The sequence below is a fragment of the Plutella xylostella genome, chromosome 28, assembly GCF_932276165.1.
Source record: "Plutella xylostella chromosome 28, ilPluXylo3.1, whole genome shotgun sequence".
NCBI lineage: Eukaryota > Metazoa > Arthropoda > Insecta > Lepidoptera > Plutellidae > Plutella > Plutella xylostella.
Window position 1 is genome coordinate 7,419,373 of NC_064008.1, and position 18,918 is coordinate 7,438,290.

At 37.7% G+C, this 18,918-nt stretch overlaps 1 protein-coding gene across 1 annotated transcript in view; it reads left to right on the forward strand.

Moving 5' to 3' along the window:
- The window catches only part of LOC105389795 (Down syndrome cell adhesion molecule-like protein Dscam2), an 81,600-nt gene that overhangs the window by 49,686 nt on the left and 12,996 nt on the right, over positions 1 to 18,918 (forward strand). The window contains exons 16-28 of the mRNA XM_048631219.1: positions 244 to 396; positions 935 to 1,025; positions 1,347 to 1,429; positions 3,363 to 3,497; positions 4,464 to 4,616; positions 5,168 to 5,297; positions 8,712 to 8,896; positions 9,771 to 9,950; positions 12,027 to 12,221; positions 13,209 to 13,409; positions 13,839 to 13,999; positions 15,430 to 15,625; positions 16,996 to 17,113. Of these exons, the coding sequence (XP_048487176.1) occupies positions 244 to 396; positions 935 to 1,025; positions 1,347 to 1,429; positions 3,363 to 3,497; positions 4,464 to 4,616; positions 5,168 to 5,297; positions 8,712 to 8,896; positions 9,771 to 9,950; positions 12,027 to 12,221; positions 13,209 to 13,409; positions 13,839 to 13,999; positions 15,430 to 15,625; positions 16,996 to 17,113 (1,981 nt within the window). The remainder of the gene's footprint in view (positions 1 to 243; positions 397 to 934; positions 1,026 to 1,346; positions 1,430 to 3,362; positions 3,498 to 4,463; positions 4,617 to 5,167; positions 5,298 to 8,711; positions 8,897 to 9,770; positions 9,951 to 12,026; positions 12,222 to 13,208; positions 13,410 to 13,838; positions 14,000 to 15,429; positions 15,626 to 16,995; positions 17,114 to 18,918) is intronic.

An 18,918-nucleotide genomic window follows, 5' to 3' on the forward strand; every position in this document is an offset into this window, starting at 1 on the left:
CCGTTAAATGAACTTAAATAAAGCAGAAGGCGTGATTAAGTTAGTTTTTTCCGTTTAGGAGTACCTAATTTGGCACTTTTCTCACTGCAACTTTTCATTGCCCGTGAGTGTATTAAATGGGAGGTAACTGAACCAGGCAGCGGTTTGCTCCTAGGATTAAACATCGACGCTGAGTTACTTCACCCTATTGGTCCACTTCATCCACCTTATTCCTCCAAAGCTTACCCTGACCATTTATTCCAGCACCCTCATCGCCTCCCCTGGGCATACAGATAGAGCAGACAGACTCTCCCGGAGAGCTCAGGGTACGCTGGCTGCCTCCGCCGGTGGACGCCCATAATGGACTTATACTGGGATACCGTTTGAGAGCTGTACCCCAGTTGACTGGTCTTAAAGGTATTAAATATTTGGTCTAAACAGAAAAGATAGTCTGGTGATTAGGATCCCAATGATCAGATAGGAGATGATAACTATAAGACCCAAAGAAGAAGAAAGGTTAATATCGTGTGTACTCGCAAAATCGGTTGCTACATAAATAATAATAAATAATAAATATGTGGGGACATCTCACACACGGCCATCCGACCCCAAGCTAGGCAGAACCTGTGTTATGGGTATCGGACAGCTGATATATCTACACAAATACATAGATAGATAGATATTAAATATAAATATCAACACCCAAGACCCGAGTACAAATATCTGTGTTTAACATAGTTACATAACATAATATTATATACATAAATAATGATTTTGGATTGGTCCAGCCTAGGTCACAAGGTCTAATATTCTAAATCGTTCTTTTTAGGGAGTACAGTGCACTAATACATAACACATAAACAGTTTATAAGCTACATACAAGGTTTGTTTAGGTTTCCTGACTTCTTATTGATTAATAATTTATTAAGCATTAAGGTTGTTTATTTGTTTCTAGACGCCCAAGAAACGAGTGACAAAGTCATCAAGACCGGATCTCTATATTCTAAACAGGAGACCACTGTTTCTGGACTACTAAAAGGAGTCAGGTATAAGCAACAACACACATTTTAATATGTACTTTAAACACTTTCAAACATTACGTTCAAGGTATTGCTGCCTAAATGTACGCGTCCAGCTATTCGGCATCGTATGCAACGGACGCAAAGCATTCTGTATTCTTTGTATAGAAATACCCACAAGTGCGTCCACTTCATCGGGATTGCTGAGGTAGTTTTTCCATACTTTTAAGAAAATCCGTTTGGTCCGATGTGTATGATACCGATACGTGGACTCTTACCTTAAAATCTGTCTTCTTCTTCGCATACATGATTTCTAGTGTAATTCATATTTTATTGTTATTCCATCAGGTATGCCGTTTCGGTGGCAGCTTTCAACGGCGCGGGCAGTGGACCCTACTCTATACCAGTCTTTCAGGACACCAGAGAAGGAGGTAATGTGTATGAATAAACTACGGAACTCACGATCAATGCAATAAATTATGTCAACTAAAGTAGGTACACCATTTTTTTACATTAAATTTACAATTTGATAAAAAAACGCTTTTAGTAAGTAATGTTCTGATAAGCGGTTAAACGTACTTCCATATTGCAGACGATATTATCATTAAGCCTTTTCCGTTTAGGACTAAGTAGGTAGGTTCTTTCGTCACAGGAACTGTTTCATGGCTCGTGAGTGTATATTTTAGCTGTACATAAGTTTGTATTCCTTCAAAATCCTTTCTATATGCTTATATCAAAATAATGCATAAACGCGTATGATTCACTAATAAAGTATATACACGATACGATATATATACGATACGTAACCTCTCTATTACCAAAGTAATAAATAAAAAATGTAAGTCCCCCACGCATTTTTTTCGGTGAGTAATTTCATTTCATCTATATTAAATTCTGATTTTATTATTTTGTTGAAATGTACGTTACGCTCCCGTGGATTCCAGAGTTTAAATTTAAATATTATAAAAAAATATCCAAGGAGGAAACGCTATTTCAATTAATTATTTGTTGTGTACCTACTTACATAATTTAATTCAAATCAAATAATAATATGTCACTGAATTTATATTAGGCAGGCACATTTTGCTTTCTGAAAGCTTTTTATGAGCGTTAGTAATGAGAGAATTTTTAAAACGCAACAGAAAAATTAATCTGATTACGTAAAATTAATGTACGGTGGCCTGCGCCTAAAAGTATACAGGCGGAGTTTTAAAAATAGCGATCCCTGATGATGAAGGGACCCGCTACATCTGTTATAAATCCGGGGACGTGTTGTGTGTGATGTGTGTAGCAGTGGTGTTTATGTGGATGTGCTTGAGCAGCATGTGAGCTTGAGATCGCTATTTTAAAAACTCCACCTGTATACTTTTAGGCGCAGGCCACCGTACATAAAAATCAGCGCATATTTGTTTTATATTCTTGTCATAACATTTAGTATGAACTTTGGTGGAATATTTATAATAGTTTAGTATGACCGCCTGTATGGTGAACCATTCCACTTATTTAAACCTTTTGAACAACCCTGGATAAAATATGAAAAATCTTAAGAAAGTTAGAAAGCTAAATAGATAGAAAGATCAGATAGATGATGATGATACTAATAACACAATGTGACATTAGAACACATGTTTAAGGTTCGTTGCAAAATTAACTTTGGAACACATTACTCGTACGGAAATTCAAATTTGGAAACTCAAAGACATTCGAAACTTCAAAATGATAAAAGTTTTGAGCGCTCAGCTTATATCGCGCCGTAAACATTTTCGTTATAACTTCTTTTATTGTTGTTGTAATTATATTCTTCACATTGTCTGTGCGTAGGGAAATTTGCGTAATAGGTTTCTGAATTTTTATGTCTTTTGTTTTTTTCTTAAGTTGTACGCAATGGCTCAAAGTTGAACCTGTTAATGGTACCGACTTAATGTCAAAAATGTTAAGAGTCTCATAAAGTAAAGCAATTTTATCTGACACGACAAAATAAACAAAATAAACTTAATATCTTTACTTTACTTGTATTAAGTTTGAAGATTTTAAATGAACATTCCTTTAGATTGTCTGTTCTATAATGTACCTACATATCTATGACCCAGACTATATATTATAATGATCTCATGCTTCGTATAAAATCCTTGCTCTGAATACAAAAACTTCAAGGACACATTATTGATATTAAATCTGGTACCGGACGCGAACGTACCACCACCGACAACATAAGGAAATAACAATCCATAAGCAGCGTCACTCGCGTCAAGCATCTGTCAGATCCATACAAGTAACCTGAGATTTAGCGAGCGACGCTGCTTAAGAATTGTTAATTGCTATGTTCGGTAGTGTGAACCCCACTGTTTCCTCTGCCCTAACCAGCTCCAGAAGAAGGTCCATCATCAGTGGAGTGCGGTGCCGTGACGTCGACAGCGCTGCGCGTGAGTTGGCAACCGATACCTCCGCACAAGCAAGCCGGCGCTCTGATTGGCTACTCCGTGCTGTATGCTGCTCCAGGTAAGCATAGGACGGCGCTCTGATTGGATGTTCTGTGCTTTATGCTGCTCCAGGTAAACATAGGCCGGCTCTCTGATTGGCTATTCTGTGATGTACGCTGCTTCAGGTAAACATAGGCGGCTCTCTGATTGGATATTCGGTCCTTAATGGCCTGGTAAATGCCGCTACAGATTTCCAACTTATAATTTTACTATGAATGTCTAAAAATAATAGTAGTAGGCAGCTCTAGAATATATAATATATGCACCTCAGAAGACCAAGAACGAAGCGAAGAAAAAAATTATCACGTCTTGACGTGGGCGTCTTGCGCCTCGTTCCAGGCCTTCAGGTGATAGCTTTTTTCGAATTAGTAATGTCTAACTTACTCAGGACTCAGGAATATTAAAAGAAAAAGCTATTTTCCTTTTTATATAACCAAAATGTTTATCAAGGGACTGTATTTAAAACCACAATTGAAAACTTAAAAGATAAAAAGGACCAACAGATGCTCTGTAGAGAAAAACTTTTCCCTATTTTAGGATCTCCGAAGGGACCGATTTCATTATTTATCTGTGAATTCTAACCAAGGCATGTATTATGTAAAGCAATGCGTGGTTTGTTGACGTACTGTGGCTTTTCTTTGTCTAAGAAAACAATTTTGTGCTGAAACATTTTTCGTGCAAAACCCGTGTAAGGTTAAAAGCCGAAAAAGGATTTATCAAGAAATAAAACTTTCATAATAGATTTTGTAATACATATAAGCGCCTAAGAAGACTTTAAAAAAATATTATGCAACTAGATTTACAGAATAATATGCACAGACTTACTTGTACGTAGTTCGTCATACACAATATGTCTTCACGTAACATAATGGTACACCAAAATACACAAGAACTTGAACAGCAATCAAAGTTTCGTAGCAAGTTTCAACTCCAGCAACTTGGTCCGTCTCAAATGCGATTATTGTTACCTATTCCGTTCCCTCAGGTCGACACTGGCAGAATGCTTCGTCCCTAGTCACGGAACTGCGACTTCAAGGCCTCCACAAATTCACTAACTACACCATCAAAGTCGCCGGTTTCTCAAACTACGGAATTGGCCCATCCTCTTTCCCTATAATCTGCTCGACTTTGGAAGACGGTAAGCGCCAGTTACTGTAGACATTTGAAATTCTGAATAAATCAACAAAAGGTGAAGCATGAGAAAGTAATTAGGGATCTGCATAATTACGTTCGAGACGAGTATAAAGTTGGGATTTAATCTTTGCTTTGCTTATTTGTTGAGTTCTGAGCTGAGAGCTTTGAGATGGTAATTTAATTTGGAGCTTATTGAATACAGTATGTCTTGGGTTACAAAGCGTCGGTGCTATTGTTTGTGTGACAAATGTGGCACTGATGCACAGGACGATAATAGTGGAACTGTGTGGATGATGTACTAGTGTCCGACGGTGGACAATGGGATGCAATGCGCTGATATGTCTCGCTGGGTTTCAATAGACGTAATCGAGTTACAAATGTTTGCAAGTCCTATTTAAGTACATGAATCGTTTCTCTATGCCTTGCGATTTCAAATGTTAGGTTTGTTTGAAAAAATGTAAAATGTAAAATGTTGTGTGTTTTTAGTTACTTTTAGTTTTTTTTCCGCTAGCTAAAACAATAAAAGCCGCAATAAAATGTAAAATGTTCCAACAGTGCCGGATGCTCCAGCCGAGATAAAAGTTTTGGCGCAGTCATCAAATTCACTTCTAGTCAGTTGGAAGAAACCAAGACAACCAAATGGCAGGATTATCCACTATTCTGTGTATGTGAAGCCAGCTGCAAGGTCAGTACCATAGCTTTTGTAATGTAATTATTGATTTCCTACGATGAAACAAATTACCGCACCCATAAAATAATAAATAAATAAAAATTAATAAATATGTGGGGACATCTCACACACAGGTATTCGACCCCAAACTAGGCAGTGCCTGTAATATGGGTATCAGACAGCTGATATATCTACACAATTTAATACATACATCGATACATATTAATTATAAATATCAACAGCCGGAAATCGAACCCGGGACCTTCGGCTTAGCAGTCAGGGTCACTAACCACTACACCATTCGGTCGTCAAAATCAAAATCAATTTATTATACCTAATCGATGTTTACCAGACGCGTCATAAAATAATTAAAGAACTTTTATTAAACTTCTAACTAGACATCCTGATTTCTATAGATACCAATTTTCCTTTGTTCTACGAACTTTTGTTGAAGTATAACAAAGACTTTTCCTTGCACCTGACAGCGTTCAAGTTCGTATTCGTTATTAAGTTTCTAGTTCGGAAAATGTATTCGTAAAGTTATTTCGCGAGTACACTGCCATTTATGTGTCGTAGTACATACATACATACATACATCCATCCTGACGTCCCTCAGCAGGGACAAAGGGCCTTGAGTAGATTTCTCCATCTTGCTCGATCTTGGGCAGCGGCTGCGAGATCCTCCCACTTCATTCCCACAACTTTTGCCTCATTCTCCACAGAACGCCGCCAGGTTGTTTTTGGGCGGCCCCGTTTACGTTTTCCGGTTGGCTGCCAGCTGAGCACTTGCTTCGACGGGAATTCTTCGGGTCTTCTGAGGGTATGACCCAGCCACCTCCATTTTCTTGTGAGGATTTCCTGTTCGATGGGTTTCTGCTTCGTCAACCTCCACAGTTCCGCGTTCGAAATGGTTCGTGGCCAGTAAATCCGCAAAATTCGCCTTAGGCATTTGTTAATAAATACCTGTAGCTTGCTGGATAAGTCTTTCCGAACGAACCATGTTTCGCAACCGTATAGCAAGACTGACTTTACGTTAGACTCGAAAATCCTCACTTTTGTACGCCGGGTCATGACGTTAGAGCTCCACACCGGCTTTAACTGGGCAAAAGCACCTCTAGCTTTGTTTAGACGGGTTTCGATGTCCATCTCTGTTCCTCCTATTGGGTTCACTACGCCCCCGAGATAGGTGAATTTCTCAACCCGTTCGACATCTTCGCCATTAATTTGGAGCGGCTGGTTATCAAGGGAGTTAAGACGCATCTCCTTGGTTTTGCCTATATTGATGCGAAGGCCCTCTTTCGCAGCTTCCGTGGCTAGGTCGTTTGTCTTGGACTGAAGGTCAGAACGTTTTGTAGAGACTAAGCACAGGTCATCGGCAAAGTCGATGTCTTCTAAGTCTTTGTCGTGAGACCATGGTAAACCCCTTCGGCATTTGCAGGTCACTCTACACATAACGTCGTCCAGGACCATAAGGAACAGAAGTGGAGACAGTAGACATCCTTGTTTCACACCTGCAGTCACTGGGATGGGATCAGTGAGACGGCCTTTGTGCATCACTCTACAGGAGGACCCTTCATACATACACTTGATGAGTCCGATGATCTTCTCCGGTATTCCTCTCTTTTTGAGTGTGCGCCATATGCTGGACCACTTCACTCGGTCGAATGCCTTCTCGAAGTCGATAAACAATGTAAAGACTTCACATTGCATTTCGTTGCATTGTTCGAGGATCATTCGGATTAGATTTAGTTGGTCTGTGCACGATCTACCAGGTCTGAAACCACCCTGCTCTTCTCTCAAGTGTGCGTCCACTGCACTCGCCATCCTATTCAGCAAGATTTTGCACAAGATCTTCGAGCAGACCGGTAACAAATTTATGCCCCGCCAATTCGAACAGTTCGACAGATCACCTTTCTTTGGTAGTTTTACTATAATACCTTCTTTCCAGCTGTCTGGTACTTGTTCTTGCTCCCATATCGATGACAGTAGCGGTAGCAACACGTCTGCAGAAACTTCTACGTTAGCTTTCAGAGCATCGATAGGGATAGCATCGTTGCCAGGTGCTTTTCGGCTCTTCAGTGATTTTATTGCTGTAGCTATTTCTGTCCGTGTTGGAGGCTGGATATTTATGTCGAGATGGTTTTGATAACTAACATCTGTATCCTCATCTTCATGACTTGACAGTGGAGCTTCAAAAACTTCACTGAAGTGTTGCTGCCATCTTAGAAGCTGGTCTTCTAGTGTTACTAAGAGTTTACCGTCTTGGCTTTTTATGGGTCGTTCTGGCCGGGGTTTGTTGCACAACTCTTTCCCTGCTCTGTACACTTCTCTGGTGTTTCCAGTCATGGCGGCTCTTTCTGCTCTACGAGCGATAGACTCAGCCCAGCGACGTTTATCTTTTTTTAGGCTACGTTTAATGTCACTTTCGCACAAGAAGTATTCATAGGCTAGCGATTCTTTAGCAGTGTGATCCTGCTCGGAGTTCAGCATTCCTTTAATGGATTTGCGTTTTTGGATTTTATCCCACGTTTCGTTTGCTATCCATTCCTTTCGTGAATACTCCTTGTGTCCCAACACTTCCTTGCAGCACTTTTGAAGCACATCTTCAAGCTTACACCAATGCTCTTCGATTGGAGCTTCATCTATTCCAAGAGAAAAATATCTGTTATGAAGATTGACACTGAATCTCTCTTTTACTTCGGGATCCTGTAGTTTGTCGACATCAAAGCGTTTGCTAGCTGGTGCTGACCTCTGTTGAGCATTTGCTATTTTCAGTTTGATCTTTGCGACGACTAAGTGATGATCACTATGCACGTCTGCACCTCTTTTATTTCTGACGTCTAACAAAGAGTGCCTCCACTTTCTACAAATCATAAAGTGGTCAATTTGGTTTTCTGTTCGCCGATCTGGCGAAACCCAAGTCACCTTATGACAGTTCTTATGTCGTAGTAAATTCAATATTTTTATCTTTTGAAATATTTATAACACTTTTCGTTGGTTTCTGAGGTGAGTTTGAAACTGTGAAAAAGGTCATATTTATTTTATGGCAATATATAATGCGTAAGAAACTAATTGATTTATAGTATGGACATATTTTTGTTGATTCAAAGGACGTTAGGAGCTGAGCAGAAATATACATATCAGAGATTTTTTTTAAAACGTTCCTTTAATTTTTATGAAACCAAATTATTTATGTTATCGAATGCCTCAAAAACAGCGTTCTAGGGCTTTTTTTAACAGCATGCAGATTAGATTTGTAACGCGTGGAAAATTCACGCGAGACGCGGGAAAATGGCGTGCCATCTCGCATGCGTGATGAACTCCGCATGCTGCTAAAAACAGCCTAAACCTAAACTACTTTTTGATCCGTATTATTTGATATTTTTTTAACATTTTAAAATAGTACCAAATTTTTTTCACCGTAAACAGCAACGATGGCGCCCAAACCCACCGGGTAGACGGTGAGACCGGCTCGGAAGTGTATGAGAAGACGTACAGTCTGGACCTCAAGGGCTTGAGTGAAGGCAGACAGTACGATGTGTGGGTGACAGCTTCCACCGTGGTCGGTGAGGGACCTGCGAGCAGGAGGGTCACTAATACTCCTCAACAGAGAGGTGAGTTTGAAGATAAAATTAGTTGTTGTCTTGAAGGAAAATTCCTTTTGTTAGTTACATAGTGTAGACTTGTACAGTAAAGGTAAGCGTCCACTTTTCAGCGACGGACGCATCGCATTTTGTATTCTTTGTATAGAAATTCACACAAGTGCATCCACTTTATCGGTATTGCTGATGCCGTTTTGCCATACATTTATGACAATCCGTTTGGTCTGATACGTATGGTACCGATAGGTGAATGATTACCTTTTATCTGTACTTATAGTTAGAGACAATAAAATTTGTATGAAAATCCATTGGCCTCATAAAGGCTGCTATGATCTTTGATAATTTATTAATTTTTTTTTTTTTTTTTTTTTAATCTTTATTATTTATAGGGACTTTTGTACACTATGTAGTGACGATGACAGTCCCATCGTGACTATTATACTAACATTTACAAATAATTAATAATTCAATTTACATTAATAAAGAATATAACATTCTAGCTGCTCCCGAAGTGGGTTCAGCCAGAATATTATGAAACACACCAACATCAGTAACGTTCAGCTGCAAAGTTTGAATAATCATATTTCTTTTGGGTGCGTAACGGACACATTCCAGTAGTAAGTGGTATAAATCTTCTTCTTTGCCACATACCTCATACATACCTTTATTAATTATGTGTCTAAAGTCTAAATGTTTTTATTTTTATTTTCTACTTTATTGCCATGAAATTAATGTAAGTATAATGCGTTATTACCTAAAAATCCTGATGACTGTCGATAATGGATGCCGACTACATAGTGTCTTATCTCAAAATATATTTTTTTTAATATTTGAAATTTCTATTTCATTGAAGTTAATGAATCTTCACCTGTTTCTTCGCATCCAGTAGTGGCAGGCGTAGCCTCCCTAGGTGGTGAAGTCTCAGTGGCTGTCCGCAACTCTCTCCTGCTGGACTGCAAGAGCGTCGGCTCCCCGGCTCCGAGGACCGTGTGGTACCACAACCAGAACATCATCACCCACCATCCACGGTTCACGAGGAACAGGGATGATAGTCTGTTGATTAAGAGTGAGTATTTTGTTACAGGTAGGTTATGGATTTTTATGTTCTTTTATACATTAAGTATTATTTTTGCAAAAGTGGTAAACGAAGCCGAAAGAGGGTGACTTAGGATGTCAATCTGAACAAATTTGTTCTACGACTTGAAAATGCTCGAAAAAAATGAATGCTTCGTAATAAAATTTGATGGTCAAATGACTTTTTACTATGGAGATGCATTTTTTTTTCACGAATATCTATTTTAAACGTAGTAGAACAAAATTTGTTTACAATGGCCCCAAGAGTTACCCCCTTTACATAATTATTATAAAGTTTCATCAATAGGCAGAATTCACCCGGAATAGTTAAATAATTTATCCTCCTGACACCTGGCGTGCTATGTCCTACTCATAGCACGCCAGGTGTCAGGAGAAAAAAATAATAATATATGTATAGTTTAAAAATACCTATATTAAAAGTTTCATGGAGTATCCCTGTTATTCCTTTAAAGTTTTATAAAGTACCTATCCCTAAAACAATTTGTTCTTTGACAAAATGACAAAACAGTTCAGTAGTATTTTTTTTTTATTTTTTAAAAATTTATTAACAATGTATACATTTATACCTCTCGGGGTCAGGAGGTTATAATAATGCAAAATTTTAAACATTCAGACTTCATATCCAATAATAATACTTACCTAATAATAATATTAAGTTGAGATGGTCCTCTCATCATGATTTATTTGCCAAACTCTCTCCCCCCCCTTTATTTTATTACAATAACAATCGTATCTGATAAACCTACGAGAACAATAAACCAAAGTTGGGTAATTTAGAGGCCTACAAACAATTGTAATAATATCAAACATTACGTACTTACCTACTAAAAAGCTCATTCATACAACTTTTAACTGAAGCCATTTAGAGGCCACCACATTCCCAAGTTTCATTACTATGACAAAGTACAAGTAACCCACTTACCTTGAATCTGAAACCACTAAAGTTTACTTAGCGAGATTCAATGTTGTTGTTTCAAAGCATTTTCGAACTCGGCAAAAGTTCTGTATTCACTTTGATATGAGAACGTGGTTCTAGCGTTAGTTACCGGTACTTAACTAATTTTAAATAATGTACTTACATAAATATCGTTTAATGTTTTATACAGAGTTGCAGAAAGGAACTTTAAGCTATACAGCTTCCACTATATTATTGCATTTTTGACGTTTCCTTATGTCTGGTAAGTAAAGTTGGTTTTCCTTTGCAGTCATCAAATGTGTATGGGATTTTGAATGTCAAAAAAGTAATAATATAATGGACAGAGTATAATGTCGGCATTAAATCTATCGGTCCGTATACTGTCAAAGCGAGGCTACAATATATTTATTCCGACATTAGCTTAAAGGGTGCTTTTCCACCAGAGATGTGCTATGCTACGATGCTATGGATGCGTTTGATATCCACCAATCATATTAATTGGTGCACATAGCTTAGCACTGGTGGAAACGGATTCAACTAAGATATGTTTTTTGTATGGAATGATGCGTGCTATGGATGTGTGCTATGGATGCGTGCTATGGATATGTGCTATGGACCATCGCGAGTGGTGTAGCTATGTATGTGCAGAGCAGACCTACAGTATGCCCGCGTTTTTCACTGAAAGTAGACATGCCATCGTGGAAGCAAATGCGCATCTTTCTCGCACAGCTACTTTGCGGCGGCGCATCTTCGTAGCGCATCTTCCTCGCACAGCTACCTAGCGTAGTATTGGTGGAAACGGTCACATATTTTCGTAGCGTAGATATCACATCTTCGCAGCATAGCTGCATAGCACATCTCTGGTGGAAAAGCACCCTAAAGTTCCTTTGTGCAACTACACGTTATTTAGTTACCAAGGAGACGTACATCACCATCATAATCATCTACTATGGTCTGTTTTCTAATCTCAGATTCTAAATTGACAGAAAACGGTTCATAAACAAACGATTGTTCTTCGATTACGTGACGTACATTCTATTGGCGGGAACATCGACTTTTAACAGATTCTGAAAATCTGTCAATTTAGAAACTGAGATTAAAAAAACATTGTTATAACAGTATTTTTTTCAGGTATTGACCAGTCTCTGAGTGGCAACTACACTTGCCTTGCAAAGAATCTTTACGGCTCCGATTCTGTGGTATACTCAGTCAAAGTATTGCCCTTACCCGAGCCTCCTAACTTGAGGGCAACTCCTTACAAAGACTCAATCGTTATACAATGGGATGAGATGAGACATTTCAACGAGAGTCTCGACTACGGATTGAGTAAGTAATGATTTTGTTTGTAATACTTTTCTCTAAAAGCATTGAAGGTGATACGGCTCGCGACCTATCTCGTCAGTACGTATATTGTGTTGTTTCCCTGACACTATAATTAAATTGATTTTATATTTTAAAATTAGCAACCATTGTAGTTAAATAACTTTTTTTTTTACTTTTCTATCCGCCTCTCTTATTGTTTTTAGGCTGTCTTACTGTCAATTTAAATAATTTTATCTACCTAACGATGACGTGTAGCCACTTTCATACGATTTTGATAGGTTGTAACTTTTGATGTGTCAAAATAGAATGCACGTAACTACCAGTCATCATTGATAGAGTTATTTAAACTGGCAGTTAGTGGGACGGTATTGTGATAACACAAGAGTACTCACTCATTCAATAAAAAAAAGTAATATTGGGGCCTCATTACGAATCTTGCAAATGTCAAATTTAATAGCTCTCGATATCAAATCAAATGAATTCATTTCCCTTGTCGACTTCTCGGATCGATAACCAAACTTCAAAGGCAATGTCTTCAACTGTGAACTGGAATGGAAACTCATCTAACTAATTAATTTAGTCCAATTAAGGTCAGCTACAGGCTAAGTATAATATCTTGACCAGTTAGATACGCTAATTAAAATTATGATAATGAAGTTATAATAATGTCTGGGAAATTGAAAATAAATGTTAACTTGGCCTTGATAAATAATTATGAATAGATTTACTTTTACCCTGTTTTTACCTTTATAATTATTGATAAGAAAATATTGAGGGGAGTATAACACATTTAAGTAAATATGCTCACGGCTGTAGTAGCTCAAAACTCGGAAGATGTAGTCAGAGGTGACTTACAAGCAAACCACCCGTTTTTAACAGTATATTAAATTTGTACTGACGTGATAGGTCGCAAGCCGTATCACCGTTTTTGGAATGAGTACAACGCACTTAACTTATACACACCTACTTATAATAATAATAACCTTGTAGGCTACAACCTAACCTGGCGCGAAGATGACGGACCATGGCAAGAAGCTTGGCCGATGTCACGGGAGACCAGGCTAGCAGGACTGCAGCAGCACACACTGACGGGACTCAAGTGCGGCACCAAGTACTCCGTCAGAGTGACGGTGACTGATAGTGTTGGGACCTCAAGTCCGTCGCATATCGATGTCACGACTTTGGGTGGAGGTGAGTTTAAAGCCAAAATTTTAATGCTTTTATTCATCTTACCTATAATATGTTTTTTTGAGTAATGTGCACTACTCAATGAATTTTTCTAATTTATCGCGACGAGGTTAAATTTAATATAGCCAGACTTACGAAAGAATTGCCCAATAACAGTAATAATCAGTAATTTTCATACTATGATAATTTTCAAAGAACTCATCAAAACAACTCTGTGCACATGTCTACTGCACATGTTGAGCTGGTGCCTTTTTGACGCTTTGGACAGCAACCTGTTATGTTGTGATATTGTTTGTTTTGTATTGTATTATTTTCTGTATTTTGTTGTTGTCAGTGTATTAAATGTAAATGTTTCTTCCTTTCTTTCAAACCAAATCTTTCTTCTCCATATCATCAGCCTGGACTTTTCCCAACTCACGCGCCTTCTTCCAGCTCCAATCCCACCGCTCACCACTGACTGGCTGTGGAGCAACGCCACCCACATCTACATCCAGCTCAGCGGGTGGGACGACGGCGGGTGTGACGTCACCAGGTGGGACGTGGACTACCGGCCGCTGGGCTCCGGCGACTGGGTCAGAGCTGAGAATCGCGCTGTGAGTTATACGAGTAGTACCTAGTGTTGTTTAAGAAGTAACCCTTTTATTCATAAAAAAGTTAGTGGACGCTTTAGCTATTGAACTGTTTTGTCCCTCTCTGTCAAAGAACAAATTGTTCTCTGTCAGAGAGTCATCTTTGAAATGAATAAGGAGGTAGGAGTTTAGTTGGCTGCTAGTATTTTTTTAAGAATCGGTTTGTGTTTAGGAGCCATGAACAGAATCGCAACGCATTACTTCGCTTGATCTATCACTGTTAATTAATAAAACTTAGCCGAGTAAAAATCGTGTTACATAAATGTGGGTTGTTACCACATACAATTTTCTTAATTGATTGTTACTGTATAATATCGACAATTGGACGTATTGTGATTATGAAAAGATTTTTTTTGTGTAAAATAGGTACCTAGTTGAAATCTAAATCCAAAACTTTTATACAACATAAAAGGTTCCTATATCAAAAACACGGAGGATTAAGAGTTTCCATTTAAATATTTTGCGGCAACATTAAAAGGATATGTGAATACCACTTACTCCATTACTCAACACGAGAGTATTTCGTAAATCCAAAACCTAATCCTCTACAAAGAAGGGATTTTCTGATTAAAATACTCGGAGCTTTAACGCGTTGAATCTTAAAGCAGTCTTAGTGCGGTTTTCTAAAGTGATTAGCACCCGTATCTTTCGTATGTACTTTGTTGTATACAGGATGTTACAAAAAGGATCGTTGTGGCGTAACGGATAAGGTCTCGGCTCTCATTCGTGAGGCTGTGAGTACTAATCCTGCCATCTTCAAATGGTTTTATTTAAAAACAAGGAATTGGGGTGAAATTATACCACGTACTCTTACAGTGAGGGAAAATATCGTGAGGAAACCTGCACATCTAGATTTTAGATGTGTACCCTAAGTGTACTCATTAAAAAAACGGCTATAAGGGTCGCAACCTATCACGTGAGTAGAAAAATGTACAGCGGAAAGCAAGTGGCTCGCTTGTGACTCACTTCTGACTACCGCTTTGGGGATTACAGTCGTGAGCATGTTGTGTAGATCCACAAAAATTGTATTTTATCTGAGAGAGACATACGTTGCGATAGTGATGGGTCGGTAACAGGAATGTGTCATTCAATGTAACGATATTGGAGAAGGGTTTCGCTTTATTTAAGTTCAGATAGAAGGGTTTTTATAATGAAAACCTTCTCACATCCCTATTTAGACAGATAGGTGCATTAAACATTATGTATTTATACAACACACAACATAAACTAATAATAAGCACTTGTAAAGTAGTTAGGTAGTTAGTAAATAAAGAGGATCATGAACACTTTTGTGTACATTTTATGCTGTGGCATTAAAAGGGCTCTCTCTCAGCATAAAGCTACATAATATTATATTGTGCATTTTTATTTAAACTAGAGTTTTTTTTCAACAGTCATACAACGACATCGGTCACAGTTGGACATACATAGAAGGACACTATCAAGCACCTCAACTGCGTTCAGTCCCAACATCGTATGCAGTTGGCTCTCTCTCTCCCGCCAATTGGTATCAGCTGAGAGTGACTGCGATGAACGATGCAGGCACTGCTTCTACTGTTTACACTTATGCGACGAAGACATTGGATGGAGGTGGGTGGTAAATAAGAGCTCCAGTACTACCTAATCTACCCAGCCATATAAAAACAGAAGCATTGTAAAATTTTACAGTGTTAGCGACGGGTACACTACATAATTCCGAATTACTTTTTTACGAATATGAAAATAACGATTTTTAAAATTTCGAATTTCATAGTTCCGAATAATTCACAATCCCGAATTTTAAGTTTCCGAATAACGAAAATCACGAATAGTTTATAAACGAAATTTCAAACAACATATTTATTAAAATGACGAAAGTCAATTTTCCGAATATTATTATTTCGATGTTTCAAAAGTACATTTTTTTATTATATCGAATTGTTAAAATTACGAATCCCGAAGTTTTAATATTCCGAAAATACAAATTCCCGAATGTTTCTTAGTTAACAAGAAATGGTTATATGAATTATGCAGCATAATGCGTATAAAAACAATATTTTTTAAGCTATATTATGTGAAACGCTCCGCTCCGCTTCGCTGTGCTCCGCTTTGTTTTTCGATATCTATGTGCACCTAACACGCTCCTCCTCGCTTTGCTCGTCGTCGCACCTATCTTTAGGTTTAGGTCCTAAGGTTTTTAAGTTTAAACACCATAAAAATCCTAGCAATTGTTTTGCTCTAAATTTGAAACGCTCCGCTCCGCTTCGCTGCGCTCCGCTTTGTTTTTCGATATCTATGTGCACCTAACACGCTCCTCCTCGCTTTGCTCGTCGTCGCACCTATCTTTTGGTTTTGGTTCTAAAGTTTTAAAGACGTTTATGTTTTTTTGTCAAAATCACGAATTATCATATTTCCGATCGGGATTTGACTTTTTCGTGATTATAATAAATCGGTATTTTATTTTTCGTATATTAAAGTAATCGTATTTTTTAACATTCGTATATTTAACAATCGTAATAACAATATTCGTGATTATAATATTCGAAATTATAATTTTCGTCATTATTATAATTCGGTATTTAAAAAAATCGGTATTGCAATATTTCGTAAATTACATATTCGGGGTTATCAAATTCGGAAAAAAGTTTTTCGGAATATTTGGGTGTTCCCGTTAGCGACATTATGATCTTGAGCTGCCTCCTTCACTTTGACCCACAAATCCCAAGACAGACCTGTTCTCTTCATTTCATTAGAGGCGAAGTATTCGTCCGTAACCCTTTATTTCTTTGCTGATGCAGAAGAGATCGGGTCTCCCGTCGAGCTCCTGGAACTGAATACGCTGGTCATCATCAGCAGCTCCATCCTCCTTTTACTCTACGGCTTACTACTTAGATTAACAATATTCGAAGAAGATTGTGTGTCGTCTAGTTTGTATTCAAATATTGTTGTCTGTAACCCTATAAATCTTCTTGGTGATGCAGAAGAGATCGGGCCTCCCTCCGAGCTCCTGGACCTCAACACGCTGGTCATTATCAGCAGCTCCGTTCTTCTCGTCGCGTGTCTTGTGGCTTTCATCTGCATCTTGTTCAGGAGACATAGGTGAGGGGTTCTAGCAAATAGATTCGGCAAGTATCGGCGAATTTTTTGAGCTACACTCTCGAGTAATAAAAAAGTTCAGCGTACAAAATGTAGAGACCAAAAATTTTACCTATTTTTTAACACTTTAGAATTTGATCAAACTATTTACGTTTTTAGTTGGTAATATTCTGATACGCTGGTAAATGTACCTGTAGCCCGATCCGGAAAAAACAGAGCTAACGTATAGAATCGAGTGCGAGTGTTCTACCTATTCGAAAGTGCTGTCAACCTGTCAACAATAAAATGCCGGTGAATAGATTTGCGAAAGTTTGACAGTTATCATTCCATAGGTCATTCTCAGAATAATATAATGTACTCTGTGGTCATTCTATACGATAGGTAAAAAGTGTTCGGAAGTGCTGTCAACTTGAATAGTCGCACTCGCACTCGATTCTATACGTTAGCTCTGTTTTTTTCCGGATCGGTACTTACTTCAATATTGCGGTCGGCGTCATTAAACTATCCTTTTCCGTTTAGGAATATTTTGGTGCTATTGTCACTGGAACTTTTGCATTGCTCGTGAGTGTATTATTGTTTTTATTTCATTTTTAACCCGTTTAATTCTTTAGATAAGACCAAGTGCAAGTTGAATTGTTGTTTAGATCCTTAATATTATGTATTTTTTATCTATTACAAATAACAACTTATAACTTATAAAATGGGAAGGGAAACTTCTCTAATATAATTATCGTAACATCGCTGATAGTAGCTTAATGTGGAGTGTCTACTATGCTCTTGCACACTCCGTCATTGACTACGGCATTTTAGCATATGGAGGTGCTTGCGCCACTACGCTTAGTTTGGCTCAACCTGCCCAAAATAGTATAATTCGTGTGATAAACAAAAAACCTTCACGCTATCATAATGAGGACCTCTATAAAGAAGCAGGTGTCCTTAATATTCTACAACAGTATATGTACAGGCTGTGTAATTATTACCACAACAATAAACATCTACATAAACTGAATACTCGAGTTGTTACTCGATCCGCACACGTAGGTAAGTTACTGGTAGATGCTACAAATACTGTTTTTGGGCAGAGATTTTACTATTGGCTTGGCCCGCGACTCGACTGTATAACAAAATACCAGCCGATGTAAAATCTCACTTAGAGCGTAATAAAAGGGCATGTAAAGGGTGGATAAATGGTATTGGTATTGTGGACTCAGAAATACTATTAAAACACATCAATAAATGAGATTTTTTCTAGTTACTTCTACTGATTGTCACACACATTATTAACCTATTATATGTGAAATTATATTGAGGTATACTATACATTACTTTTCCTATATATATCATATCTTATGTATAATATATATTCTATTTTAGATATTCTACCCAGGTTTAATATATTTATGTTAAATTATCCTATTTATATACGTATTATATTTTAAAATTAATTAGTTTGTTTGATACAGTAGGCAAAATATAATTTACCTAGTTTTTGTTTAATAATAATATATTCAAAACATTCCATTAATAAAATTGAAAGCATAATGAGGAACGGAACAGAACCTTCACACTTCAGCACGGGCCTGCCTAGTGAAGTGTGCAGACAACTTACTGCGATCTTATGATCCCACAAAATTGTAATTTCATTGTGTAATAAATAAATAAATAAATAAATATTCATCAATAAAACATAAAACAAAATCATCGCTTTAAACACCGATTTAACGACGTGCTCCCAACTCTTTTATCAAAACTTATTTCTGCTCAAACTTTTACGACTCAATAATAAAATCGTTGATAAAGTTTAGGAC